This window comes from Pygocentrus nattereri, chromosome 10 (genome assembly GCF_015220715.1).
Source record: "Pygocentrus nattereri isolate fPygNat1 chromosome 10, fPygNat1.pri, whole genome shotgun sequence".
NCBI classification, from domain to species: Eukaryota; Metazoa; Chordata; class Actinopteri; order Characiformes; family Serrasalmidae; genus Pygocentrus; species Pygocentrus nattereri.
In genome coordinates, this window is record NC_051220.1 from 44,779,540 (window position 1) to 44,806,561 (window position 27,022).

A 27,022-nucleotide genomic window follows, 5' to 3' on the forward strand; every position below is an offset into this window, starting at 1 on the left:
AATCGATTAGGATCACATATACACTCGATACAGAAAAACTTAATTTTCTAGATACAACAACTTACAAAGGACAATCCTTCAATACAACCCAAAAATTGGAAATTAAAGTATTCTTTAAGGACACAGACACCCATGCACTCCTACACAAACATAGTTTCCACCCTAAGCATACTTTCAAAGGTATTGTTAAAGCACAATTAATTAGATTTAATAGAATATGCACAGTTGAAGAGGATTTTGGGATAGCTATGCAAACCCTCTTTAGGGCCTTAAGGACACGGGGGTATTCCAGATCATTTCTACGCACAATATACCAAGATTGGAATAATAATAAAAAAAGAGAGAATACTGATCCCCATCCCATAACTACAACAGGAAATAAAATAATAATCCCCTTAATTACCAGATTCACCAATCAATCTTTCCTCTTGACAAAAGCCCTCAAACTCAATTTCAGCCAACTATACCATAACACCCCTTTTGGAGAGAGAACCAAAATAATTTCTGCATACAATAAAAACAAAAATTTGAAGGAACTTTTAGTCCATAGTAAACTAACTTCACTCCGTACCCTGGATTCTGTTCCGAGGTCAAATCCACCAGGAAACATCATTAGGAACCGAACAAACCAAACAGCATATCCCCTCCCCAAAAAAATAACATTGACTTTAAAGAATTGTGTATACCTAATCTGGTGCAGGAAGTGTGGAAAACAATATGTGGGGGAAACCAGTACATCGATTAAAACAAGGCTTAATTCACACAAATACAACATAAGACAAAGAAAAAACAGAACCACATATCTGGTCTCACATTTTCTTAGGCATGGAATTAATGCCTTAATGATAAGGGCATTGGCCCACAATCCAAACTGGTCAACAAGGCAAAGAAAACAAAAAGAACAACACTGGATTCAGAAACTCAGCAGCAACTTCCCTAATGGGTTAAATAAAAAACTACATTAGAATGGAATGTATATAGTTTCAATTCAGTTCACAATTTCAGTTTGAAGTGAACAGTGATTAAATTGTAGTTAACACTTAATATAAAAAAAAAAAAAAAAAAAAGGGAGGTGATGACGAAGGGGGTCAGCACTAAACCGACTGTCTGTGATCCGCCTTGAGGCGTCACCCAAGATCAGCTTTATAGAGACTGTGTCTTTGCCCTGAATTAAAACTAAATTTACTCATAGAAAAACTCAATCAGCCCGTTTAAATAACCTAATCAACATATATCCATGTTCTGATGATCGCACTAACACCTTAGATCTAAAACTTGGACTACTCAATATAAGATCACTAAACTCTAAAGCAGTCGTTGTAAATGAAATTATAAGCGATCATAAATTTGACTTTTTCTGTCTCACTGAAATGGGTTAGACCAGATGAATATTTAGCTTTAAATGAAGCCACGCCTGTAGGCTATAATTATGCACATAGGCCGAGATTATCAGGCGAGGGAGGTGGAGTCTGTGTAATTTACCAAAATACTCTAGATATCAGTCAGAAACAATGTGACGCCTTCACTTCCTTTGAGGTCCTCTCTATTCACGTCCCCAAATCTGGTCACAAAAAGACGTTTTCATTATTTAACATTTACAGGCCACCAGGGGGCGACTCTGAATTTATAAAAGAATTTAGTGACTTCGCTGCAAACCTGGCTGTGTGTAATGATAAAGTAATAATTGTAGGAGATTTTAATATTTACAAAGGCTGAAACACCTGATGACTCTGAGGTACACTACTGATGATGTGTCCTAAAATTTCTTAATATATTATCTCACACCTGTTCATTCTCTGACTTGCAGTTGTGGGAAGGAGAATGAATAGGTGAAAAACATAGGCCAAATCAGGCCTCGAGGGTGCCCTGCTCAGTCTAGTGGCGCACTCCTCTCTTCACCTCTTTGTTCTTTGCCTCGTGAAGCAGTTAGAATAATCAAATATAATTTAGCCCGAATACAATTATACATACTAAAAAAAATTTCCAACAAATAAACAAATAAATAAATAAATAAAAGGAGATTCATCCACAGACGGAGGGACTGAAGGTCTCATGGCGTGACTTAACTAACCCTAAACCCTAAACCCTAACCCTAACCCTATATCAGGTTGATTATAAAAAGAATTTTGTGAGCTCTTAAAGAGGCTCAGGGGTCTCAGAGACCCCAAACAGGATACAATGGTAAAAGCCTTTGGAGTTCTATGTTTCTGCCAGAGGAGGGCGCCACAGCACCAGAGTGTTTGATCTGCAGAGTCAGCGGCTCTGAGTCTGTAAGGCTCTTAGCTCTGAAACACAGAAGAGCCTGACCGCAGCTAAGAAACAGCATTTATTAAAAATCTGAGCTCAAAACGTTCTAGCCAGATTGACGGACCCTTGGAATAATAATAATAATAATAATAATAATAATATAAAGTGTTAATAATAATAATATAAAGTGTTAATAATAATAATAATAATAATAAAGTGTTAATAATAAATCTCGCCTGGAATTTTGGGTTAAATATCTTTTCTTTTTTATTTAAGTATAAAAACATTTCTAGAAATAAGATGTTTAGGTTTTTAGTTATTATTATTTTTTTTTTTTTTTAATAAAAGTTTTAAAATCGTTTCCTCCTCTTCCTGCGCAGCAGGATGTGCGCGTGCGGTCTTCCGGGGTGGATGACGTCATGGGGAGAAGCCCGGGCTCCGGCCGCTGTGAAGGTACCGCGCGCTCATTAACGTCATTAACGCTATTTCTAATGAGCTGTAATGCCGCCTCGAGCGGCAGGGACCCCGCGCAGGGACGGGGCAGCGCCGGCCGACCCGGTGCTGCGCTCGGGCTTTCAGCGCTTCGTGCTGCTGTAGCTGCAGCGAGGCTTCTGGCTGGAATAGTCCGGTCGACGTTAAATGGTACAGCAGTGCCGCGGTGGCGCCTGAAATGCCTGGATGGGTCTCCTGTGCTGTTTAAGGTGGAACGGAAAGTTGCCTGGAGGGCAGATGTTGATCTCTTTGATCTCTGCGGCGCTGATTTACACTTTACATGTTAACTCGCTGATTGGCCGCCGGTACAGTCAGGGACGCTGATTACGTCACACAGAATTAAAGCGCTCCTCTGATTCCCTGCAGACTCACTGACTCCCGAACCCTCGAGCTCAGGCTGCGCGGGCTGACCCGGAACCGGGCCGAACATGAGAGAAGTCTGACCCAGATCAGCGCTCGCGCCTTTACAGGAGCATTTACATCACAGTGCGTTTTCCTCTGATCTGGTACTTTAGTCCTGCTTTGGGTCGATTTCTGTAACGGGAAGGACATTATATAATCAATAATACTCAAATAAATCATTGATTGCTTTATTAGTTCAGTCTGATTGATTTATTAGTTTAGTCTGATTGGTTTATTAGTTTAGTCTGATCAGCTGGTTTATTAGTTTAGTCTGATTGATTAATTAGTTCAGTCTGATCAATTGATTTATTAGTTCAGTCTGACTGATTTATTAGTTTAGTCTGATTGATTTATTAGTTTAGTCTGACTGGTTTATTAGTTTAGTCTGATTGATTTATTAGTTCAGTCTGACTGATTTATTATTTTAGTCTGATCGGTTTATTAGTTTAGTCTGATCAGCTGGTTTATTAGTTTAGTCTGATCAATTGATTTATTAGTTTAGTCTGATCAGCTGGTTTATTAGTTTAGTCTGATCAATTGATTTGTTAGTTTAGTCTGATCAATTGATTTATTAGTTTAGTCTAATCAGCTGGTTTATTAGTTCAGTCTGATCGGAGAGTTTTACTGAAGCTCAGAGTTAAAGAGGAGGAGAGTTTGACTGAAGCTCAGAGTTAAAGAGGAGGAGAGTTTTACTGAAGCTCAGAGTTAAAGAGGAGGAGAGTTTTACTGAAGCTCAGCGTTAAAGAGGAGGAGAGTTTTACTGAAGCTCAGCGTTAAAGAGGAGGAGAGTTTTACTGAAGCTCAGAGTTAAAGAGGAGGAGAGTTTTACTGAAGCTCAGAGTTAAAGAGGAGGAGAGTTTTACTGAAGCTCAGAGTTAAAGAGGAGGAGAGTTTTACTGAAGCTCAGAGTTAAAGAGGAGGAGAGTTTTACTGAAGCTCAGAGTTAAAGAGACGGAGAGTTTTACTGAAGCTCAGAGTTAAAGAGGAGGAGAGTTTTACTGAAGCTCAGAGTTAAAGAGGAGGAGAGTTTTACTGAAGCTCAGAGTTAAAGAGGAGGAGAGTTTTACTGAAGCTCAGAGTTAAAGAGACGGAGAGTTTTAGTGAAGCTCAGAGTTAAAGAGACGGAGAGTTTTAGTGAAGCTCAGAGTTAAAGAGGTGGAGAGTTTTACTGAAGCTCAGAGTTAAAGAGGAGGAGAGTTTTACTGAAGCTCAGAGTTAAAGAGGAGGAGAGTTTTACTGAAGCTCAGAGTTAAAGAGGAGGAGAGTTTTACTGAAGCTCAGAGTTAAAGAGACGGAGAGTTTTACTGAAGCTCAGAGTTAAAGAGACGGAGAGTTTTACTGAAGCTCAGAGTTAAAGAGACGGAGAGTTTGACTGAAGCTCAGAGTTAAAGAGGAGGAGAGTTTTACTGAAGCTCAGAGTTAAAGAGGAGGAGAGTTTTACTGAAGCTCAGAGTTAAAGAGGAGGAGAGTTTGACTGAAGCTCAGAGTTAAAGAGGAGGAGAGTTTGACTGAAGCTCAGAGTTAAAGAGGAGGAGAGTTTTACTGAAGCTCAGAGTTAAAGAGGAGGAGAGTTTTACTGAAGCTCAGAGTTAAAGAGGAGGAGAGTTTTACTGAAGCTCAGAGTTAAAGAGACGGAGAGTTTGACTGAAGCTCAGAGTTAAAGAGGAGGAGAGTTTTACTGAAGCTCAGAGTTAAAGAGGAGGAGAGTTTTACTGAAGCTCAGAGTTAAAGAGGAGGAGAGTTTGACTGAAGCTCAGAGTTAAAGAGGAGGAGAGTTTTACTGAAGCTCAGAGTTAAAGAGACGGAGAGTTTTACTGAAGCTCAGAATTAAAGAGACGGAGAGTTTTACTGAAGCTCAGAGTTAAAGAGGTGGAGAGTTTTACTGAAGCTCAGAGTTAAAGAGGAGGAGAGTTTTACTGAAGCTCAGAGTTAAAGAGGAGGAGAGTTTGACTGAAGCTCAGAGTTAAAGAGGAGGAGAGTTTTACTGAAGCTCAGAGTTAAAGAGACGGAGAGTTTGACTGAAGCTCAGAGTTAAAGAGGAGGAGAGTTTGACTGAAGCTCAGAGTTAAAGAGGAGGAGAGTTTTACTGAAGCTCAGAGTTAAAGAGGAGGAGAGTTTTACTGAAGCTCAGCGTTAAAGAGGAGGAGAGTTTTACTGAAGCTCAGAGTTAAAGAGGAGGAGAGATTTACTGAAGCTCAGCGTTAAAGAGGAGGAGAGTTTTACTGAAGCTTAGAGTTAAAGAGGAGGAGAGTTTTACTGAAGCTCAGAGTTAAAGAGGAGGAGAGTTTTACTGAAGCTCAGCGTTAAAGAGGAGGAGAGTTTTACTGAAGCTCAGAGTTAAAGAGGAGGAGAGTTTTACTGAAGCTCAGAGTTAAAGAGGAGGAGAGTTTTACTGAAGCTCAGAGTTAAAGAGGAGGAGAGTTTTACTGAAGCTCAGAGTTAAAGAGACGGAGAGTTTTAGTGAAGCTCAGAGTTAAAGAGACGGAGAGTTTTAGTGAAGCTCAGAGTTAAAGAGGTGGAGAGTTTTACTGAAGCTCAGAGTTAAAGAGGAGGAGAGTTTGACTGAAGCTCAGAGTTAAAGAGGAGGAGAGTTTGACTGAAGCTCAGAGTTAAAGAGACGGAGAGTTTTACTGAAGCTCAGAGTTAAAGAGGAGGAGAGTTTGACTGAAGCTCAGAGTTAAAGAGGAGGAGAGTTTTACTGAAGCTCAGAGTTAAAGAGGAGGAGAGTTTTACTGAAGCTCAGCGTTAAAGAGGAGGAGAGTTTTACTGAAGCTCAGAGTTAAAGAGGAGGAGAGTTTGACTGAAGCTCAGAGTTAAAGAGGAGGAGAGTTTTACTGAAGCTCAGAGTTAAAGAGGAGGAGAGTTTTACTGAAGCTCAGAGTTAAAGAGGAGGAGAGTTTGACTGAAGCTCAGAGTTAAAGAGACGGAGAGTTTTACTGAAGCTCAGAGTTAAAGAGGAGGAGAGTTTTACTGAAGCTCAGAGTTAAAGAGGAGGAGAGTTTGACTGAAGCTCAGAGTTAAAGAGGAGGAGAGTTTGACTGAAGCTCAGAGTTAAAGAGGAGGAGAGTTTGACTGAAGCTCAGAGTTAAAGAGGAGGAGAGTTTTACTGAAGCTCAGAGTTAAAGAGGAGGAGAGTTTTACTGAAGCTCAGAGTTAAAGAGGAGGAGAGTTTGACTGAAGCTCAGAGTTAAAGAGGAGGAGAGTTTTACTGAAGCTCAGAGTTAAAGAGGAGGAGAGTTTGACTGAAGCTCAGAGTTAAAGAGGAGGAGAGTTTTACTGAAGCTCAGAGTTAAAGAGGAGGAGAGTTTTACTGAAGCTCAGAGTTAAAGAGGAGGAGAGTTTGACTGAAGCTCAGAGTTAAAGAGGAGGAGAGTTTTACTGAAGCTCAGAATTAAAGAGGAGGAGAGTTTTACTGAAGCTCAGAGTTAAAGAGGAGGAGAGTTTTACTGAAGCTCAGAGTTAAAGAGGAGGAGAGTTTTACTGAAGCTCAGAGTTAAAGAGGAGGAGAGTTTTACTGAAGCTCAGAGTTAAAGAGGAGGAGAGTTTTACTGAAGCTCAGAGTTAAAGAGGAGGAGAGTTTTACTGAAGCTCAGAGTTTTCAGATTATTAAAAGTGAGCTCTGAGTTTGACTAATAGACGTCATTTCGAGCTTTAAAAACCCACAGCAGAGCTTTTACAAAGAAAATCTCTGTCTCCTAAAGATCATTTACAGGTGACCTGTACAAAGAAAAGGGTAAAAGGCTAAAACTGAACCCTGAGGGACTCTACAAAAATATAGTTGAATCTTACCATTGAATGATTTCCCATTGAAACTAAGAACTGCCTCTTTGTTAAACATGATTAAAACCATCTACCCCGAATTCATGATGGTGGTTTAGAATCTTGTGATCAACAGTATCAAAAGCTGCACTAAATGATCCAAAAACAGCAGAACTGAAGGATTTTGTCATCTGAGTCTGAGGTGAACCAGTGCTGTGTTCTTACTGCAATTAGAATGAAAACCCTGATTTAACTTCTCCTGTTACCTGTTTGATATTAGATACACATTTAATTGTCGACAGTAACTTTTCTAAGGCTTTATTATGCCTTATTATGCTATATGTCACTAAAAAAAATCACAAACAGGAAATGGTACGTCAGCATCACAGCATGCTGGTGTAGATGATATATTACTCAGCTCTCTGCTAAACGTTTGGCTTGGATATTTTATGTCTTGGAGAAGTCGTGGAAATGTCCGTGATCTGTCATGTCAAATGCAGCAGATCACTCCAGCTGTAGTTTCTGGGTGCATTTCTCAACAATACTGTCATTTTGCTGTTTTCTTACATTTAGCGTTAAATATTTTTTAATGTTAAACATTCTTTCTTTTTTTCTCTTCCAGAAATGAATGACCTCCTGTTCCAGATCTTCTTCTGCTCCTAGTGTCCACTTTCCTAAACTGCTCGCATTTCCCTCCACACACTTGTCAGGAAATGGTTCCACGAAGAAGGTTAGTGGAGGAGACTGACTGAAGGTGAGGAGAGAGAAAGCGGGAGGGATCGTATGTGTGAACATGGCGTCTCCTGGAAGCTCCAGCACTCAGAGAACCTCAGAGTCTGATGTTCTCCACACAGGAGATGCTGAAACCTCCTGCACTGAAACGCAGAAAGACATGAGCACGAGGATTCATCAGTGTTCAGACTGCGGAAAGAGCTTCAATCGGCTCAGTTACCTCAAAACGCACCAGCGCATTCACACCGGAGAGAAGCCGTATCAGTGCTCCGAGTGCGGAAGGTGCTTCGCTGTGCAGAGTAATCTCCAAACACACCAGCGCACGCACACCGGGGAGAAACCGTATCACTGCTCAGACTGTGGGAAGAGCTTTGCTGTGCAGTGTAATCTCCAGACTCACCGGCGCGTTCACAGTGGAGAGAAGCCGTACTCCTGCTCGGAGTGCGGCAAGAGCTTCAGCAGGCAGGACCACCTTCAGCTGCACCAGCGCATCCACACCGGAGAGAAGCCGTGCTTCTGCTCGTTTTGTGGGAAGAGCTTTACGAGGGAGAGTCACCTCCAGCTCCATCAACACGTTCACACTGGACAGAAACCCTACCAGTGTGCAGAGTGTGGGCGGAGCTTCAGAGACAGAGGCTCTCTCAGAACACACCAGCGCATCCACACCGGAGAGAAGCCGTATTACTGCTCCGAATGCGGGAAAAGCTTTACCAGAGCGGGTCACCTGGAGCTGCACCAGCGCATCCACACCGGAGATAAACCCTACTACTGCTCCGACTGTGGGCGGAGCTTCAGACATTCAAACACTCTGAAGACACACAAATGCATAACGAGGGACTAGAAAAGTCAGGAGTCACGTGAGAATTTAACTGATGATGATGATGATGAAACTAGGATCACACAATATGTGTTAATCATACTCATACAGCAGTTTGGCACAATCTGACTGTTCGAGAAACGTTCTAGCAGTGTTATTGATGATTACAGCACTTTTTTTGACGACGGCCGTATCTTTAAACACCGGTCACTAAGTAATGACTGCCTTTAGCAAACCGTCGGTCCGTTTCTACTCCAGACCATACAAAAACAGGAAATTCTGGACATCCGACTTTCGACTTTCTCATCTCATTTCTCAGCAAATAAACGTCCAAAAATAATCCAGTTTGGTTTCTCACTCCCGAAAAAACAGCTGTAGCCCAGCTGAAACTTTTGGTTTAGTTTATTTCTTTTACATTTCAATTGAATTATCAGTTTAATTATATATTAATGTGAATCTAGAAGTTTGGTTTTTTGAGTATGTTTCTGAAATCACTCGTACGTCTTCCTCTTTCTGAGCCTGAAACATCTAATGGGCTGTTTTTATCAGCCAATCAGCAGCATCAGTGGGAGGGACAATAGTAGAAGTGGGAAAGAGAGAAAAAGAAGGAAAGGAGAGAGAAAGAAGAGAACACACGATAAGGAGCAGGGAGGCGAGCAGGGAGACGGAGTGAACTGAAGGGCGCTTATACCTCATATGTGTGACCTAAAGTTCATGTTCGAGTGATTGACCGTCTGAACAGTCCGTGAGTACAGTCCAGTGCAGGGTGGCGAACAGAGAGCCTGTGTAGCGCTATAAACTCATTATAAACATCAAATACACTTAGTGAGTGTGTGTGTGAGTGTGAGTGAGAGCGTGTGTGTGAGTGTGAGTGAGAGCGTGTGTGTGTGTGTGAGTGAGAGCGTGTGTGAGTGAGAGCGTGTGTGTGTGTGAGAGAGCGCGTGTGTGAGTGAGAGCATGTGAGTGTGTGTGTGTGGTGTGTGTGTGTGTGTGAGTGAGAGCATGTGAGTGTGTGTGTGTGTGTGAGTGAGAGCGTGTGTGTGTGAGTGAGAGCGTGTGTGTGTGAGTGAGAGCATGTGAGTGTGTGTGTGTGTGAGCGTGTGAGTGGTGTGTGTGTGAGTGAGAGTGCGTGTGTGTGAGTGAGAGCGTGTGTGTGTGCATGTGTGAGTGAGAGTGTGTGTGAGTGTGTGTGTGTGTGTGTGTGTGTGTGTGTGGTGTGTGTGTGTGAGTGAGAGCATGTGAGTGTGTGTGTGTGTGAGAGTGTGTGTGTGTGTGTGTGTGTGTGTGTGAGTGAGAGCATGTGAGTGTGAGAGTGTGTGTGTTTGTGTGTGTGTGCGTGAGTGAGAGTGTGTGTGTGTGTGTGTGTGTGTGTGTGTGAGTGGTGTGTGTGTGTGTGTGTGTGTGTGTTTTCTGTCAGATACATTTATCAGTCACTAACTAACCAAATTTAGAAGTTATTGATTAACGCAGCGTCCCCAGCTGTGTTTAATCACCTTTACTCCTAAATGGCCACCTGTCTACTGGACACCTAACTGAGGCGCTACACAGTGAACAAAGCACAGCCAAGATGTTTTGAACCCGTCCTGATCGTTTGAGACGCGGGTCGCTTTAGTCGTTACGGAGCGTCTGAACGGGGCGTGTATTTCTCATCAAATCGCTGCCTTCCGTTTCCTGGGTTTATATTCGGCTTAACGCTTTTTACCAAGAGGGATTTGATGTTTTTATCCAAACATATTTGGTCATAGTTTGTTTTCTGTCTTTCAGGAAAAGATCATTTTTGGACGTTTTTTTCATGGAGAGATTCTTTATTTTTCAGATTTGTTGCATAAAGCACTAAAACACTAAAGTCATTGTTTATTTATGTAGCGCTTTTTATAGCAGCTTCACCAAGAGGAGCCCCTCAGAGCAAGAGGAGGAACCACTGAGAGGAACCAAAACTCCTCCTCTGTTCCACACCGGACAGCAAACAGTAACACAAGAGCAACACAGTGCTGAGCACAGAGGAAAGGAGACGGTGTTCCGGTGATCTGAACTGAACTGACCTTCAGCTTCACCTGTGACCCTAACACACCTGAACACACAGCGACTTTCTGTCTCAGCCTTTCACATACATTAAAACATTACCGTTATTATTATTATTATTATTATTTAAAAAGCTGCCGAGTTTAGTTTGATAGTTTGATTCTAGTTTTTAAAATGTATGAAATATTATGCCGTTTTTATTGGTTTATTTTCACTGTAACTGTACGACTGTATTAACACTGACTGCGAGTTTTATATCCTTTAATCTGCTGCCTTTGGTTTCATTTTTCTATCTTAGGAACTACAATGTAAACAATAGGCTTTTATGTTTATCCTCTATTTCTGCTTTTTATATTCTTTATATTGTGTTTTATATTATTCCAAGCCCTTTTAAAAACATGATCCAATAAAATCCGTTATTCAGTTATAGTAACATTATTAACAGTGTAATTACAATAGAAGTGCAGAGATTGAATTTCATTGGTCACACCAGGTCAGATATCAGTCTAAAGAAGAGCTCCGCCCACACACAGGCTGACCATCAGAAGTTGGGGCCAAAAACAAAAGATGTGATCAGTTTGATTTACAGTGTGTTTAATTTTCCACATGAAATTATTCTTTAACTATCAGTGAAAATCTGAACCGCAGTTCAAACCCTGATGCAGTTTTTCACTGAATCTATCAGTGAACTTGATAATTCTTCAGTTAGTCGAGCCTGAAGTAAAGCAGCTGTTACCGTTTAAGAAGTTAGGATTTCTTCACAGCATAGAAGCTAAAAGTGCTTTCACAAACACTCTGATTCCAAATAAAACAGCTGCTTCGTCAGTTTCAGCCTCTGATTAGGGAACCTAATTAAAGAGCTTCTGGGGTTTTTTGTAGGTCTGATTGATTAATTCAATTCAAGACCGAAGATGTTTAAAGGCTTTTACTCGCTGATTTGTCTATTCAGCAGAAATAAAATTCACTGTGATGATGATGATCGTGAAGATGGTGATGATCATGAAGATGATGATGATGGTGATGAAAATGGTGATGATGATGATGATGATGATGGTGATGAAAATGGTGATGATGATGGTGATGATGATGATGATGGTGATGACCCTCCTGTATTTAACAGCTGAGGGTTCTGAAATCTAATCTAGCGAACTCTAAACTCTGTCCACTGTATTGATTTAATCATCTTCTATAATCAGGTGTTTTATTCAGATTTTTATGGAAGATTATTTTCATAATCACTTGATTAAACTGTTCATGTGTCATTTATAATTTTCTAAATCTACACTTCCTGTAACATGAAGATCGATAGAGATTCTCCACTGAAAAGAAACTGTCCAGAAAGCTGACCATGACCGCTCCCTTGTGAGGAGCTCGTTAGTGTAAATGTTAATGAATATTAAGATGTAATTCAAACTTCATCTCAAATAGTATTATAAACTCATTCCTCTTATATCATAAACTTGGATACAGAATTAATAAAGTGTTCACAGGGTCATTTCTTTAAGGAAATTAAATTTCTATATTAAATAACATTAACATTAACAAAAATAAATAAAATATACATTCTTTGGCATCTTTATTATTATTATCGGTAAATCTCGTCTGAGTTCTAGCCCTGCATAGCAACAAAGCAGGAGGTCAAGCGAACCGCACCAGCCCCTTGTGGAGGAGATTGGACCCCTGCCTTAAATCGAACTCAGCCAGTCGGTGTGAAGTATTCGTCTCGTCTTTTGCCGATTTTGTATGACTGCCTGAGTTGTTGGACTGATTTACTGATGTACCATATTAAAAACCTGCAAATGGATCCCTCACAACTCCGAGTCTACAGTGTCACAATATTTATTTATTGTTTGTGTATTTGTGTATTTATTTGTGTATTGGTGTGAACAGGAAGCGTCTGTGGAGTTTCTTTACTATCTGATGTGTAGAAGGTTTCAGGTTTTATTTGAAGAAAATAATAACAAATTGCAGGATTTCACATTTAGATTTATTACATTTAAAAAAGATGAACAATGACAGAGTAAACAGCCATTAAATTCACAGATCTCATATTGTTAAATCTTAATCATAATAACAAATGATCAGTCTTATAGATGGTGCCGGAGAGGTTCTTCCGCGGGAGTCGGAGCTGCTGTAACAACTCAAACAAGAACGCTCAGACTATTAATGTTACATCTAAATGAGAATCTGAACCCAATTTGAAGAAATACGGTCAAATGCAATCAACTGCCCTCCGCTTGAGGCCTACGAGCCTTACTGGGGGCCCCGTTGGAGTGGGGGACCTGAGGGATTTACCAGGGGCCTTGGTGAAGTGGAGTACCTGAGGGCTTTACTGGGGGCCACGGTGGAGCGGGGGACCTGAGGGCTTTACCGGGGGCCACGGTGGAATGGGGGACCTGAGGGCTTTACCGGGGGCCACGGTGGAATGGGGGACCTGAGGGCTTTACCGGGGGCCACGGTGGAGTGGGGGACCTGAGGGCTTTACCAGGGGCCTTGGTGAAGTGGAGTACCTAAGGGCTTTATTGGGGGCCCCAGTGGTGGTTGAACTTGCTGATGGTTCCTGGGTGCAGGCCTCGCTGAGCTGTGGGCTGGATAACTGCAGAACTTGAAGCTGCAGAGAAGAGACAACAAACAGTTTAATCTGAGTTCAGAAACAGGATAATCTCCAAAAGACCTAGAAATATATATATATATATATATATATATATATATATATATATATATATATATATATATATATAAAAATTTAAACGCTTAAGCACATCAACACCTAAAAACCTCACACCTACCACACACAAACACCTTAACACTTAAATACTTTAACATCGCAAGCCTTCAACTTCTCTACAGTTCAACACCTGATCTCAAACACCTTAATATCTCAGCACCTCAGCATTTAAAGATTTCTACACCTTGACACTTAAATACCTTAACACAGCCACAGTTTAGCACATCGGCAGTTAAACACCTCAACACTTCTTCTCTTAGACGCAGTGACATCACACACTAACACACACCGCTGCGCACACACCGCAGTGGATCTGAGTGTATTTAATTCACTGTCGCGCTGTTTTGGAAAATCAGGAAAAAAATTGAACAGAGGATGTTTGTGTAAAACGGTGGTCCCAAAAACTATTTGGACACTTTAACCATAAACTTTAATGAAGTTCTTTAGGTTTCTTCATAAAAAGTTCAGCAAAATGCTTTTTGAGAGAAAAGCACTTTTAGCAGAACATCAGACTGACGGTCGACTCTGAGGTCAAAGTCACTCATCTAGGGGGAGCTGGAGAGATGTGATTGGAGGAGGCGGAGACGACCACAGGGAGAGTCCTACCTCCACACACTCACACTCAGATCATACACACAGCTGTACGAACAGGAAGTGAAATGAAGGAGACAGGAAGGGACTCACAGTGTGGGCGGGCCTCTGCGGCGTTTGAGTGAACTTGTCGGCCTTCTGACCTTTAACCTCTTTAACCTCTGACCCTGAGAGTGACCGCTGTTGCCGAAGAAAGGAGAAAAAAATGTTTCACTGTTTACATCCATTAATCCCATATTCAGGCTCCGCCCACAAAATGTTGCTCCACAGCTGCTGTTGGACGAACTTTACAGAACACTAATGAAAAGCCCACGGCTCGGTTTATATCACAATACCTACATTTAGAGTCGGTTATTTATTCAGCCTAATGAGAAACTGTAGAACGGACTCGGTTTGTATCACAATACCTACATTTAGAGTCGGTTATTCATTCAGTCTAATGAGAAACTGTAGAACGGACTCGGTTTATATCACAATACCTACATTTAGAGCCGGTTATTCATTCAGCCTAATGAGAAACTGTAGAACGGACTCGGTTTATATCACAATACCTACATTTAGAGTCGGTTATTCATTCAGCCTAATGAGAAACTGTAGAACGGACTCGGTTTATATCACAATACCTACATTTAGAGTCGGTTATTCGTTCAGTCTAATGAGAAACTGTAGAACGGACTCGGTTTGTATCACAATACCTACATTTAGAGTCGGTTATTCATTCAGTCTAATGAGAAACTGTAGAACGGACTCGGTTTATATCACAATACCTACATTTAGAGTCGGTTATTCATTCAGTCTAATGAGAAACTGTAGAACGGACTCGGTTTATATCACAATACCTACATTTAGAGCCGGTTATTCATTCAGCCTAATGAGAAACTGTAGAACAGACTCGGTTTATATCACAATACCTACATTTAGAGCCGGTTATTCATTCAGTCTAATGAGAAACTGTAGAACGGACTCGGTTTATATCACAATACCTACATTTAGAGTCGGTTATTCATTCAGCCTAATGAGAAACTGTAGAACGGACTCGGTTTATATCACAATACCTACATTTAGAGCCGGTTATTCATTCAGTCTAATGAGAAACTGTAGAACGGACTCGGTTTATATCACAATACCTACATTTAGAGTCGGTTATTCATTCAGTCTAATGAGAAACTGTAGAACGGACTCGGTTTATATCACAATACCTACATTTAGAGTCGGTTATTCATTCAGCTTAATGAGAAACTGTAGAACGGACTCGGTTTATATCACAATACCTACATTTAGAGTCTGTTATTCATTCAGTCTAATGAGAAACTGTAGAACGGACTCGGTTTATATCACAATACCTACATTTAGAGTCGGTTATTCATTCAGTCTAATGAGAAACTGTAGAACGGACTCGGTTTATATCACAATACCTACATTTAGAGTCTGTTATTCATTCAGTCTAATGAGAAACTGTAGAACGGACTCGGTTTATATCACAATACCTACATTTAGAGTCGGTTATTCATTCAGTCTAACGAGAAACTGTAGAACGGACTCGGTTTATATCACAATACCTACATTTAGAGTCGGTTATTCATTCAGCCTAATGAGAAACTGTAGAACGGACTCGGTTTATATCACAATACCTACATTTAGAGCCGGTTATTCATTCAGTCGAATGAGAAACTGTAGAACGGACTCGGTTTATATCACAATACCTACATTTAGAGTCGGTTATTCATTCAGCTTAATGAGAAACTGTAGAACGGACTCGGTTTATATTACAATACCTACATTTAGAGCCGGTTATTCATTCAGCCTAATGAGAAACTGTAGAACGGACTCGGTTTGTATCACAATACCTACATTTAGAGTCGCTTATTCATTCAGTCTAATGAGAAACTGTAGAACGGACTCGGTTTGTATCACAATACCTACATTTAGAGTCGGTTATTCATTCAGTCTAATGAGAAACTGTAGAACGGACTCGGTTTATATCACAATACCTACATTTAGAGCCGGTTATTCATTCAGTCTAATGAGAAACTGTAGAACGGACTCGGTTTATATCACAATACCTACATTTAGAGTCGGTTATTCATTCAGTCTAATGAGAAACTGTAGAACGGACTCGGTTTATATCACAATACCTACATTTAGAGCCGGTTATTCATTCAGCCTAACGAGAAACTGTAGAACAGACAGAGCTTTTAATGAAGTTTACCAGCTGATGCTTTTGATGTTTGTGTTGTTGTTTGTTTGTAAGCTGAGTGATGATATTGTCTTTATTTCTCAGTTCTTGTCTGAGAGTCGTCACTTCCTTCATCAGCACCTCCACCTACAAGACACACACCCACAGAGCAATCTTTATCTGGGCTATATGTGTGTTTATGCTCGTAAAGCTATATAACATTGTAATAAATACAGATTAAGTATTTATTCCAGGCAGTAAACAAACACACTGACATATAAAATCACTACTTATTGCATTAAATGTTATTTGCATTTATTATGATTTTTGTGGGTTTTTTTGCACAAATAAACAGATTTCTTGTATATAATTTGCTTAGAAGTCCTGGGTCAAAGCGGGGTCAACAGCCAGTTAGAGGTTTATATTTAAATATCGGAAAAAGTAGAAGCTTCATAAATCAATAGATGGATGGATGGGTGAATGGACGTATGGTGGATAGACGAAAGGATTAGTGAATGAATGGAGGAGTGGGTGAATGGAAATATGTATTGGGTTATATTTACCTGCAGGGCGGCGCTGTTCACTTCAGTTGAGCCTTTACTGTTTATCTCACCTTCTTCCACCTACACACACACACACACACACACACACAGTCACACACACACACACACACAAACACATACACACACACATATATATACACACACACAAACACATACACACATACAATACTTGCTATATTAATACAGAAGATCAGACCTGAGAGGATTTTTGTTTTAATTTTAGTTCTGATGATTCAACCAAGTTCAGCCTGTATTTCTGTGATAATGATGAGTAAGTGATAATTAATTAATTATTTATTAACAGAGTAATAAAAAATATTGAACCATTCAAATCAAATTGTAATGGTGGATAAATTTTTATATTAGCTACAATAAAAACATTAACAAATATATATATATAGATTCTATCTATTTACCTGCAGTAAAAGCTTCAGGTTGAACAGCTGCGATTTAACAGAGGAGAAATCCTGCAGCATCTGATTGAGACTGAACTCATTTATCGCCACCATGTGGTCATCTGACTGATCTGCAGGACCTTCATCAAAACCCTGCAGCTTCAGCAGCCTGAGAGAGTGACAGAGAGAGACAGAGCGAGAGAGAGAGGGAGAGACACAGAGAGAGTAAGAGAACAACTGTTAATTAGGGATACACAATGTGTGTGTTTGTGTGTGTTAATCGTGTGTGTGTGTGTGTGTGTGTGTGTGTGTGTTATGTGTGTGTACCTTTTATGATTGTGTTGGTTCACTCCACTGAGTCTCTGCTGCTGTGCTCTCTTCTCAGAAGGGTAAGAGTGGACTGTTCTACCTGCAAACAGTAAAGGAACATAACAAACTGCATATTTGTGATTGTGTGTGTTTGTTTGTGCAATTGTGTGTGTGTGTGTGTGTGTGTGTGTGTGTGTGTGTGTGTGTGTGTGTGTGTGTGTGAGACTTACCGCTGTGTAAGGTTCCATCCTCATGCAGCTCCAGTATGATGTCATTCTCCTCAAGATCAAACGCTGCTACATTTTCCAAATCATTAACAGCCTCCTGAGAGGAGGAGATCATTAGAGGCAGTTTTATTGTTGGAAAAAAAAAACATTTATTGTGCTAATGTAAACAAATGTCTCACTGCTGTGCACAATGTAACCACAATAATTGATACCATAACACTGTAAATATAACAACTCACTAATCATAATAACACTATAACCACAACAATTCTCTTACCATAACAACACTATAACAAAACTAATCCATAACTGTAACAACACTGTAACTACAACAGCTTTCTACTCATAACACTGTAACCACAACAACTCACTAAACATAACAACACTGTAACCACAAAAACTGTCTAATCATAACAACACTGTAACCACAAAAACTGTCTAATCATATCAACACTGTAACCACAAAAGCTCTCTGCTCATAACAACACTGTAACTACAACAACTCACTAATCATCACAACACCACAAAAGCTCTACTCATAACAACACTGTAACCACAAAAGCTCTACTCCAAACAACACTGTAACCACAAAAGCTCTCTGCTCATAACAACACTGTAACTACAACAACTCTCTAATCATAACAACACTGTAACCACAACAACTCACTAATCATAAGAACACTGTAACCACAAAAGCTCTCTACTCATAACAACACTGTAACCATAACAACTCACTAATCATAACAACACTGTAACCACAACAACTCACTAATCATAACAACACTGTAACTACAACAACTCTCTAATCATAACAACACTGTAACCACAACAACTCACTAATCATAAGAACACTGTAACCACAAAAGCTCTCTACTCATAACAACACTGTAACCATAACAACTCACTAATCATAACAACACTGTAACCACAACTACTCACTAATCATAACATTGTAACCACAACAACTCACTAATCATAACATTGTAACCACAAAAGCTGTCTACTCATAACAACATTGTAAACATAACAACTCAGTAATCATAACAACACTGTAACCACAACAACTCACTAGTCATAACATTGTAACCACAACAACTCACTAGTCATAACATTGTAACCACAACAACTCACTAATCATAACAACACCGTAACCACAAAAACTGTCTAATCATAACAACACTGTAACCACAACATCTCATTAATCATAACATTGTAACCACAACAACTGTTATTGTTATGGTTATTATTATTAACTATGACCTTCATCCTAATTAGATTTACTGCCTTACAGAGCTCCAACCTTATTGTTTGGCTGTTGGAGCAGAAACAGGGATTTTTTTTTGTCAGGTGACAATATTTTATCTTTTTTTTCAGCTTTTGAAAATAATTCGCTCTGACGCAGAAAACACACCTGTTTTACCATTACAGAAAACAAAAGTCCATCCATCCATCCATCCATCCATCCATCCATCCATTATCTTCCGCTTGTCCGGGGTTCGGGTCGCGGGGGCAGCATCCTAAGCAATGAAGCCCAGACCTCCCTTTCCCCAGCCACTTCCACCAGCTCTCCAAGGGGGATTCCGAGGCGCTCCCAGGCCAGCTGGGCGATATAGTCGCGCCAGCGTGTCCTGGGTCTTCCCCGGGGTCTCCTCCCAGGTGGACTCGCCTGTGACACCTCCCGAGGGAGGCGTCCAGGAGGCATCCTAACCAGATGCCCGAACCACCTCAGCTGGCTCCTCTCGACGTGAAGAAGCAGCGGCTCTACTCCGAGTCCTTCCCGGATGACTGAACTTCTCACCCTATCTCTAAGGGAGAGTCCAGCCACCCTGCGGAGGAAACTCATTTCGGCCGCTTGTATTCGCGATCTTATTCTTTCGGTCATTACCCAAAGCTCATGACCATAGGTGAGGGTGGGAACGTAGATCGACCGGTAAATCGAGAGCCTTGCCTTATGGCTCAGCTCTTTCTTTACCACAACAGACCGGTAAAGAGCCCGCATCACTGCTGACCCAGCACCAATCCGCCTGTCAATCTCCCGCTCCCTTGTACCATCACTCGTGAACAAGACCCCGAGATACTTGAACTCCTCCACTTGAGGCAAGAGCCTATCCCCGACCCAGAGAGGGCTCTCCACCCTTTTCCGCCTGAGAACCATGGTCTCGGATTTAGAGGTACTGATTCTCATCCCAGCCGCTTCACACTCGGCTGCAAACCGATCCAGCGAAAGCTGAAGTTCGCGGCCTGATGTCCCCAATAGGACCACATCATCTGCAAACAGCAGTGATGTGACCCTGAGGTCACCAAACCGGACACCCTCCATCCCTTGACTGCGCCTAGAAATTCTATCCATAAAAATTATGAATAGAATCGGTGACAAAGGGCAGCCCTGACGGAGTCCAACTCTCACTGGGAACGAGTCTGACTTACTGCCGGCTATGCGAACCAAACTCCAGCTTTGTTTGTACAGGGCCTGAATGGCTCGTAGCAAAGAGCCATGTACCCCGTACTCCCGAAGCACCTCCCACAGAATACCCCGGGGAACACAGTCGAATGCCTTCTCCAGATCCACAAAGCACATGTGGACTGGTTGGGCAAACTCCCATGAACCCTCCAGAATCCTGGAGAGGGTGAAGAGTTGGTCCAGTGTTCCACGACCAGGGCGGAACCCGCACTGTTCCTCCTGGATCCGAGGTTCGACTATAAGCCGGACTCTCTTCTCCAGTACCCCTGCATAGACCTTGCCAGGGAGGCTGAGGAGTGTGATTCCCCTGTAGTTGGAACACACCCTCCGGTCCCCTTTTTTAAAAAGAGGCACCACCACCCCAGTCTGCCAAGCCAGTGGCACCGCCCCCGATGTCCACGCAATGTTGAAAAGACGTGTCAGCCAAGACAGCCCCACAACATCCAGAGCCTTGAGGAACTCAGGGCGGATCTCATCCACCCCTGGAGCCTTGCCACCAAGGAGCTTCTTAACTACCTTAGCGACTTCGGCCTCAGTAATGGACAAGCCTATTCCCATGTCCCCAGACTCAGCCTCCTCACTGGAGAACGTGTCGGTGGGATTGAGAAGGTCCTCAAAGTATTCCTTCCACCGCCCAATGACGTCTTCAGTCGAAGTCAGCAGCACACCATCTCCACTATATACAGTGCTAGTGGCACACTGCTTTCCCCTTCTGAGTCGCCTGACGGTTTGCCAGAATCTTTTCGGAGCCGACTTAAAGTCACTTTCCAAGGCCTCACCAAACTCCTCCCATACACGGGTTTTTGCCTTGGCAACAACTGAAGCCGCAGATCGCTTGGGGACTGTGTGTGTGTGTGTGTGTGTGTGTGTGTGTGTGTGTGAGAGAGAGAGAGTGTGTGTGTGTGAGAGACAGAGAGAAAGAGAGAGAGAGAGAGAGAGAGAGAGAGAGAGAGAGAGAGAGTGTGTGTGTGTGTGTGTGTGTGTGTATAAATACTCACTGTAGTGATGTTGGGCTCATCGTCGCAGTGCTGTGTGTGTGTGTAGCTCATATCTTCATCCCACATGTAGGTTCCACCAGAACTGCTGGAGGGCGAGAGCTCCAGAGAAGAACTTCCGAAAGAATCCACATCTGAAGACACATAAGGTCGGCTTTATTAGGCCGTGAGTGTTTCTGCAGGTCGGGTTTATTAGGCCGTGAGTGTTTCTGCAGGTCGGCTTTATTAGGCCGTGAGTGTTTCTGCAGGGCGGCTTTATTAGGCCGTGAGTGTTTCTGCAGGGCGGCTTTATTAGGCCGTGAGTGTTTCTGCAGGGCGGCTTTATTAGGCCGTGAGTGTTTCTGCAGGTCGGCTTTATTAGGCCGTGAGTGTTTCTGCAGGGCGGCTTTATTAGGCCGTGAGTGTTTCTGCAGGGCGGCTTTATTAGGCCGTGAGTGTTTCTGCAGGTCGGCTTTATTAGGCCGTGAGTGTTTCTGCAGGTCGGCTTTATTAGGCCGTGAGTGTTTCTGCAGGTCGGCTTTATTAAGGCGTTGGTGTTTCTGCAGGTTGGCTTTATTAGGCCGTTGGTGTTTCTGCAGGTCGGCTTTATTAAGGCGTTGGTGTTTCTGCAGGTCGGCTTTATTAAGGCGTTGGTGTTTCTGCAGGTCAGCTTTATTAGGCCGTTGGTGTTTCTGCAGGTCGGGTTTATTAAGCCGTTAGTGTTTCTGCAGGTCGGGTTTATTAAGGCGTTGGTGTTTCTGCAGGTCGACTTTATTAAGGCGTTGGTGTTTCTGCAGGTTGGCTTTATTAGGCCGTTGGTGTTTCTGCAGGTCGACTTTATTAGGCCGTTAGTGTGATTTACACCCTTATTACTGTTTCTGTACTGTGTTGTGTGACTGATCTATATATCTATCTATCTTATCTATCTATCTATCTATTAACCTGCTTAACAGCTGGTAGTCATGGTTTACCTGTAACACTGACCCAGTCCTCGTGCAGGATGTTACGGAGGCATGTCTGTGTGGGCATGGTCAGGCACCTGCTGTCGAGCACACCATTGTGTGATTGGTCACCCAAGTGGTCAAAGTCATCCAGCAGGTCCTCACAGTTCTCATTTCTATCAGAGGAACCAGAGGAGAAGGACATTTCCTCTGTTCCATCTGGAAGGTCAGCTGGACCTGCAGGTGTCTCAAACTAAAACAAAACAAAAAGACTCACATCTGGACACCTAGAAAAACAGGTGCTAGAAGTAGTTCTTTAAGTGAGGCAGAACTAACAGAACCACTTTTAGCTCCCTAAAGAACTTTGTTTGAAAAAGAGATTTGTGAATGCAAAGAATCTCTTGAAGATGAAAAGAAACCTTACATACCGTAAAGGTTGTATGTTTATTTAACCTCATTTATTAAGAAGCACTAAGAGGCTTTTTTAGATCAGTGTGTTCCAGCCTCGTCCTGGAGGCTCTAACGCAGCCACTTTAACTCAGCCATGGACTGTTAATGATCGGTTGGATCACATGTGTTGGGAGCAGAAAAAAATCTAATCTGCACGACATTGGACCTCCAATTGAAAACATAATTTTTCAATTATGCCATCATTTATAGTTTATACTTTTTAACCACCTGACAGTCTGTGATGGACCTCAAAAAACCCCTCCTTTAAAAAGGCCACAATCTAAACATGCCAAGACATTCCAGATATGCTACTCACCCTCTGAACATTGTGGTTAGTCTTTGGAGTAAGAGACTGGGTTTTAATCTGATGCTTTTCTTGGCTCCTCCCTACCACTACTGGGTGCTGTGGTTTAGTAGCGAATGAGCGAGTCAAACTGTAGCCCAGTGCTGAGGGTTTACTCAGTACACAGTTAGGAAGTAAATGCTTCTTCAGACCACTAGAGGGTGTAGAACATTCTGAAAGAGACGCTACAGAAGAGGAACATTCAGGGAAGCTCTTGCCAAAGCCCAAACCCAGCCTGCTGCTGCTGAGGCACTGTGGGGGTTTAAGTCCAGGAGCACGTAAAGGGCACAGCTGGGTGTTGGGTAGAGGCTTGGCGAGTTCCACTGCCTTGCTGAAGGAGAAGGAGCGTGGGATGAAAGAGTTTGTTGGTGAGGGCTGCCTAAAGTAAGTCAAACTCTGGGAGCGAACCATTCTGTCAGTGGAAAGCCTTTTGAGGCCACAGCTGGACCGAGGTAAGCTGTCTCCAGAGCTGGGATTATCTCGCAGCCTCTGGAACCGGGGAACCCGCCCACTGGGGGACAAGTCCACTGTCCCATTATGGGTCAGTTTAGTGGAGGAGCTGCTGGGTGAGGTGGAGCTGGAGGATGCAGTTTGGCCGATTTTAGGGCTGGATGTGGACCTTGAGGATTTGGGTCCTGGTTTTGAACTTCCTATCAGTACAAATGATGCAGATTTGTGCCCTGTCACAGTCGGAGTGGAAGGTTTCTTGTTTGCTGGATGGAAGGCATGAGTCTCTCTGTTCCCTCCAGACAGTTCCTGATTTGGGGTCACAGTAGAACTACCAGTCTCTTTTGTCCACTTCATGGAGGAAGGTGAAGGCCATACCATTCCGCTGGGCTTTCCAGAGATTTTCCGGCAATTGTGGGTGTGCTGACCATGGACCGTACTGTTAGGCTGAGAGGACTGGGCATTCACAGGCCGGGAACCAAGTTTTGGCAGTCTGGAGACCATGGAGGGCTTATTGGAAGCCTTTTGTTCCATCAGCAAAAGTCAGTCAGGAAGACATTCATAGACACCAGAGCTAAAGTTGGAAAGAGACAGAAGGCAGAAAGAAAAGAGTGTTAGTGGTAATGGATGTGGAAAATATTTATCCACACTGAATAATTTACTCTTCTCTGAAAGAGAATTATTACAACAATCAGCAAATCTCAAATTAAAACAAGAAACAAAACTGAATAAAACTTTCTTTCAGCTGCTCCCTTTAGGAGTTGCCACAGCAGATCATCTGCCTCCATCTTCCTCTATCCATTGCCTCCTCTACTTTCACACCAACCATCTCCATGTCCACCTTCACTACATCCATAAACCTTCTCTGAGGTCTACCTCTTCTCCTTCTACCCGGCAGCTCCATCTCCAACATTCTTTGCCCAATATATCCACTATTCCTCCTCAACACATGGCCTCTCTGGCTTTATCTCCAAACTGCTCCACCTTCACTGTCCCTCTGATCTGCTCATTTCTAATCTTGTCCAGCCTTGTCACTCCCAACGAAAATCTCAGCATCTTCATCTCCGCCACCTCCAGCTCAGGCTCCTGTCTTTTAGACAGAGTCTCCAAACCATACATCATAGCAGTTGTCAGCAATTTTTAGCAATTCATGGCATTCATAGCAATTTTTCCCTGAACTGCCTGCAACCATCCTCCTCCTTCAGCTTCCACCATCTACTCTTTGGCTCTGTCTTCACTCTCTTCCTCTTCTTTGTTTCTAATCTCATTCTACAGACAGCCACCCTATGCTGCCTTGCTACACTTTCCCCTGGCACCACTTTACAATCTCCAATCTCCTTTAGGTGGCATCTCCTGCTAAGAATATAATCCACCTGTGTGCACCTCCCTCCACTCTTGTATGTCACCCTGTGTTCTTCCCTCTTCTGAAAATATGTGTTCACCACAGCCATTTCCATTCTCTTTGTAAAATCTACAACCATCTGACCTTCCGCATTTCTGTCTTTCACACCATACATACCCAGCACCTCTTCATCCCCTCTGTTCCCTTCACCAACATGTCCATTGAAGTCTGCACCAATCACCAATCTCTCCTCTCTAGGGACACCATCTACCACTTCATCCATCTTACTCCAAAATTCCTCTTTCTCCTCTAACTGACAACCAACCTGTGGTGCATATGAACTGACCACATTCAAAATTACACCATCAACCTCCAACTTCAGGCTCATGATCCTGTCTGACACTCTCTTTACATCCAGAACACTTTTCCCAAGCTGTTCCTTTAGGATTATTCCTACTCCATTTCTTTTCCTCTCTACACCATGATAGAACAGTTTGAATCCACCTCCAATGTTCCTGGCCTTGCTTCCTTTCCATCTGGTCTCCTGGACACACAGAATATCTACCTTCCTTCTCTCCATCATGTCTGCAAGCTCTCTGCCTTTACCAGTCATTGTCCCTATACTCAGAGTCCCTACTCTAACCTCCACACTCCTGCCTTTCCTTCTCTCTCACTGCCGTCTAACCTGCCTTCCTCCTCTCCTCTTTGATGGTCTTCGACCTACAGTAGTAAATTTCCACCGGCACCCTGCTGGTCGACAGCACCGGAGGCGGTCATTGTTAACCCGACCAATCTGGTATGGCAATCATATTTGTGATCCACATGATAGTTTTGGCACAAGTTTTATGCCGGATGCCCTTCCTGACGCAACCCTCACCATTTATCCGGGCTTGGGACAGGCACCAGAAGTACACAAAGTACACCCCTAATGGCTGGTTTAAGGAAATGTATCTTTACTGGTTCTGTTTAATCTTATTTGATACAATAGACCACGCTATCTGTTTGATCTCTATCAGTTTGTAGAGGTAAACAGTGAATCGTCTGTTCTTACAAACAAACTATGGTGTTCCACAAGGCTCTGTTTTAAGACCTGTATTATTCACATTATATATGCTACATTATCAATAAATAGAGCAATTCACTTCCTATGTGGCCATTTCCACTGCTATGCCAATGACACTCAGTTATATATATATATATATATATATATATATATATATATATATATATCTGGAAACAGCAGAGACGCCACCCTCCAGCCTCCACACATGCCCTCCTCACCTTGGCTACGCCTTGACACCCTGTCCATGAATATCACGAACAGGAGTGGAGACAGGGCACAACCCTGCCGGAACCCAATGCTAATACTGAAAGGGTCCGACTTAATGCTGAGTATACGAACACAGCTCTCACTCTGGGAGTAGAGAGATCGAATGGCCTGGAGTAGTAGCCCTGGTACCCCACACTCCCAGAGGACCTCCCACAAGATATCTTGGAGAACCGGTCGTAAGCCACAAAACACATGAAGACTGGGTTGGCAAACTCCCATGCCCCTCAACAAATTAATGAGAGGGTGAAAAGCTGGTCCATTGTTCCACGGCTGGGATGGAATCGGCATTGTTCCTCCTCAATCTGAGGTTCAACTATCGGTCGGAATCTCCTTTACAGCACCTTGGAAAAGACTTTCCCTGAGGTCCATGCAATATTGCAGAGGCACATCAGCCATGACAGCCCCACAATATCCAGAGCCTTAAGCAACTCCAGATGAATCTCATCCCCCCTCCTATGCCTTGCCACTGAAGAGCTTGCCAACTACCTCAGTGACCTCCACCAGGGAAATGGAGCTTGACACGCCAGAGGCCTCTGGCCCTGACTCCTGTGAGGGAGGCATGTCTCCCGGATTAAGGAGTTCTTCAAAGTGCTCCTTCCGCCAACCGACAATATCCTCACTCCGAGTCAGAGTTTCTCCACCCTTGCCGAATACAGCTTGGGCGCAGCCAGCCTGACCACTCCTGAGTTGCTGGACAGTTGTCCAGAACCTCCTTGAAGCCGACCGAAAGTCTTTTTCCATGGCTTCGCCAAACTCCTCCCATGCCCTGGATTTTGCTTCTGCCACCATTGCAGCTGTCACCTTTTTTGCCTGTCAATACCTCTCTGCTGAGTCAGGAGTCCTTCGGGCCATCCAGTCCCTAAAAGCCTCTTTCTTCAGCTTGACGGCTTCCCCCACCAATGGTGTCCACCAGGGGGTTCTTGGGTTACCGCCCTGACAGGCACCCACAAGCTTTTGGCCAGAGCTATGCCTGGCAGCTTCCACAATTCAGCACCTCTCTTTACCCGAGTGTCCAGAACATATGGTCCCAAGTCAGATGAAATGACAACAAAGTTGATCATTGACTTCTGACCCAAGGAGCTCTGGTACCATGTACACTTATGAGCATCCTTGTGTTCGAACTTGGTGTTTGTTATGGACAATCCATGCCTGGCACAGAAGTCCAATAACAATTCACCATTCGTGTTTAGATCAGGCAGGCCGTTCTTCCCAATCACGCCTCTCCAGGTCTCCCAGTCATTGCCAACATGTGCATTGAAGTCCCCCAGTAAGAC

At 42.8% G+C, this 27,022-nt stretch overlaps 2 protein-coding genes across 5 annotated transcripts in view; one reads left to right on the plus strand and one right to left on the minus strand.

The window, feature by feature from the left end:
- The first annotated feature begins 2,633 nt into the window (after positions 1 to 2,633).
- Positions 2,634 to 8,789, plus strand: LOC108415644 (gastrula zinc finger protein XlCGF7.1-like). 3 transcript variants are annotated; one of them, XM_017688685.1, is made up of 3 exons: positions 2,634 to 2,700; positions 3,106 to 3,225; positions 7,523 to 8,789. In XM_017688685.1, the coding sequence occupies exon 3, from the start codon at positions 7,694 to 7,696 to the stop codon at positions 8,471 to 8,473; it is 780 nt and encodes a 259-aa protein (XP_017544174.1). In that variant the 5' UTR covers positions 2,634 to 2,700; positions 3,106 to 3,225; positions 7,523 to 7,693; the 3' UTR covers positions 8,474 to 8,789. The 3 variants fall into 3 exon arrangements, with proteins under 3 accessions (XP_017544174.1, XP_037397668.1, XP_017544173.1); XM_037541771.1 differs by lacking the exon at positions 3,106 to 3,225 and having other exon boundaries at positions 2,640 to 2,700; XM_017688684.2 differs by lacking the exon at positions 2,634 to 2,700 and having other exon boundaries at positions 2,732 to 3,225.
- Positions 8,790 to 12,445: 3,656 nt separating this feature from the next.
- Positions 12,446 to 27,022, minus strand: part of ccser2a (coiled-coil serine-rich protein 2a) — a 22,994-nt gene continuing 8,417 nt past the window's right edge. For both annotated transcript variants that reach the window (XM_037541799.1, XM_037541800.1), the window contains exons 2-11: positions 22,603 to 23,650; positions 21,867 to 22,089; positions 20,920 to 21,050; positions 17,464 to 17,557; positions 17,252 to 17,333; positions 16,946 to 17,093; positions 16,530 to 16,589; positions 16,000 to 16,113; positions 13,884 to 13,970; positions 12,446 to 13,082 (exon numbers count right to left, since the gene is read on the minus strand). In XM_037541799.1, coding sequence (XP_037397696.1) covers positions 12,915 to 13,082; positions 13,884 to 13,970; positions 16,000 to 16,113; positions 16,530 to 16,589; positions 16,946 to 17,093; positions 17,252 to 17,333; positions 17,464 to 17,557; positions 20,920 to 21,050; positions 21,867 to 22,089; positions 22,603 to 23,610 — 2,115 coding nt within the window. In that variant the 5' untranslated portion in view covers positions 23,611 to 23,650 and the 3' untranslated portion in view covers positions 12,446 to 12,914. The remainder of the gene's footprint in view (positions 13,083 to 13,883; positions 13,971 to 15,999; positions 16,114 to 16,529; positions 16,590 to 16,945; positions 17,094 to 17,251; positions 17,334 to 17,463; positions 17,558 to 20,919; positions 21,051 to 21,866; positions 22,090 to 22,602; positions 23,651 to 27,022) is intronic.

Bases quoted from the DNA above. Each gene is read 5' to 3' on its own strand.
- LOC108415644 (XM_017688685.1), top strand. From the start codon at position 7,694: ATGGCGTCTCCTGGAAGCTCCAGCACTCAGAGAACCTCAGAGTCTGAT.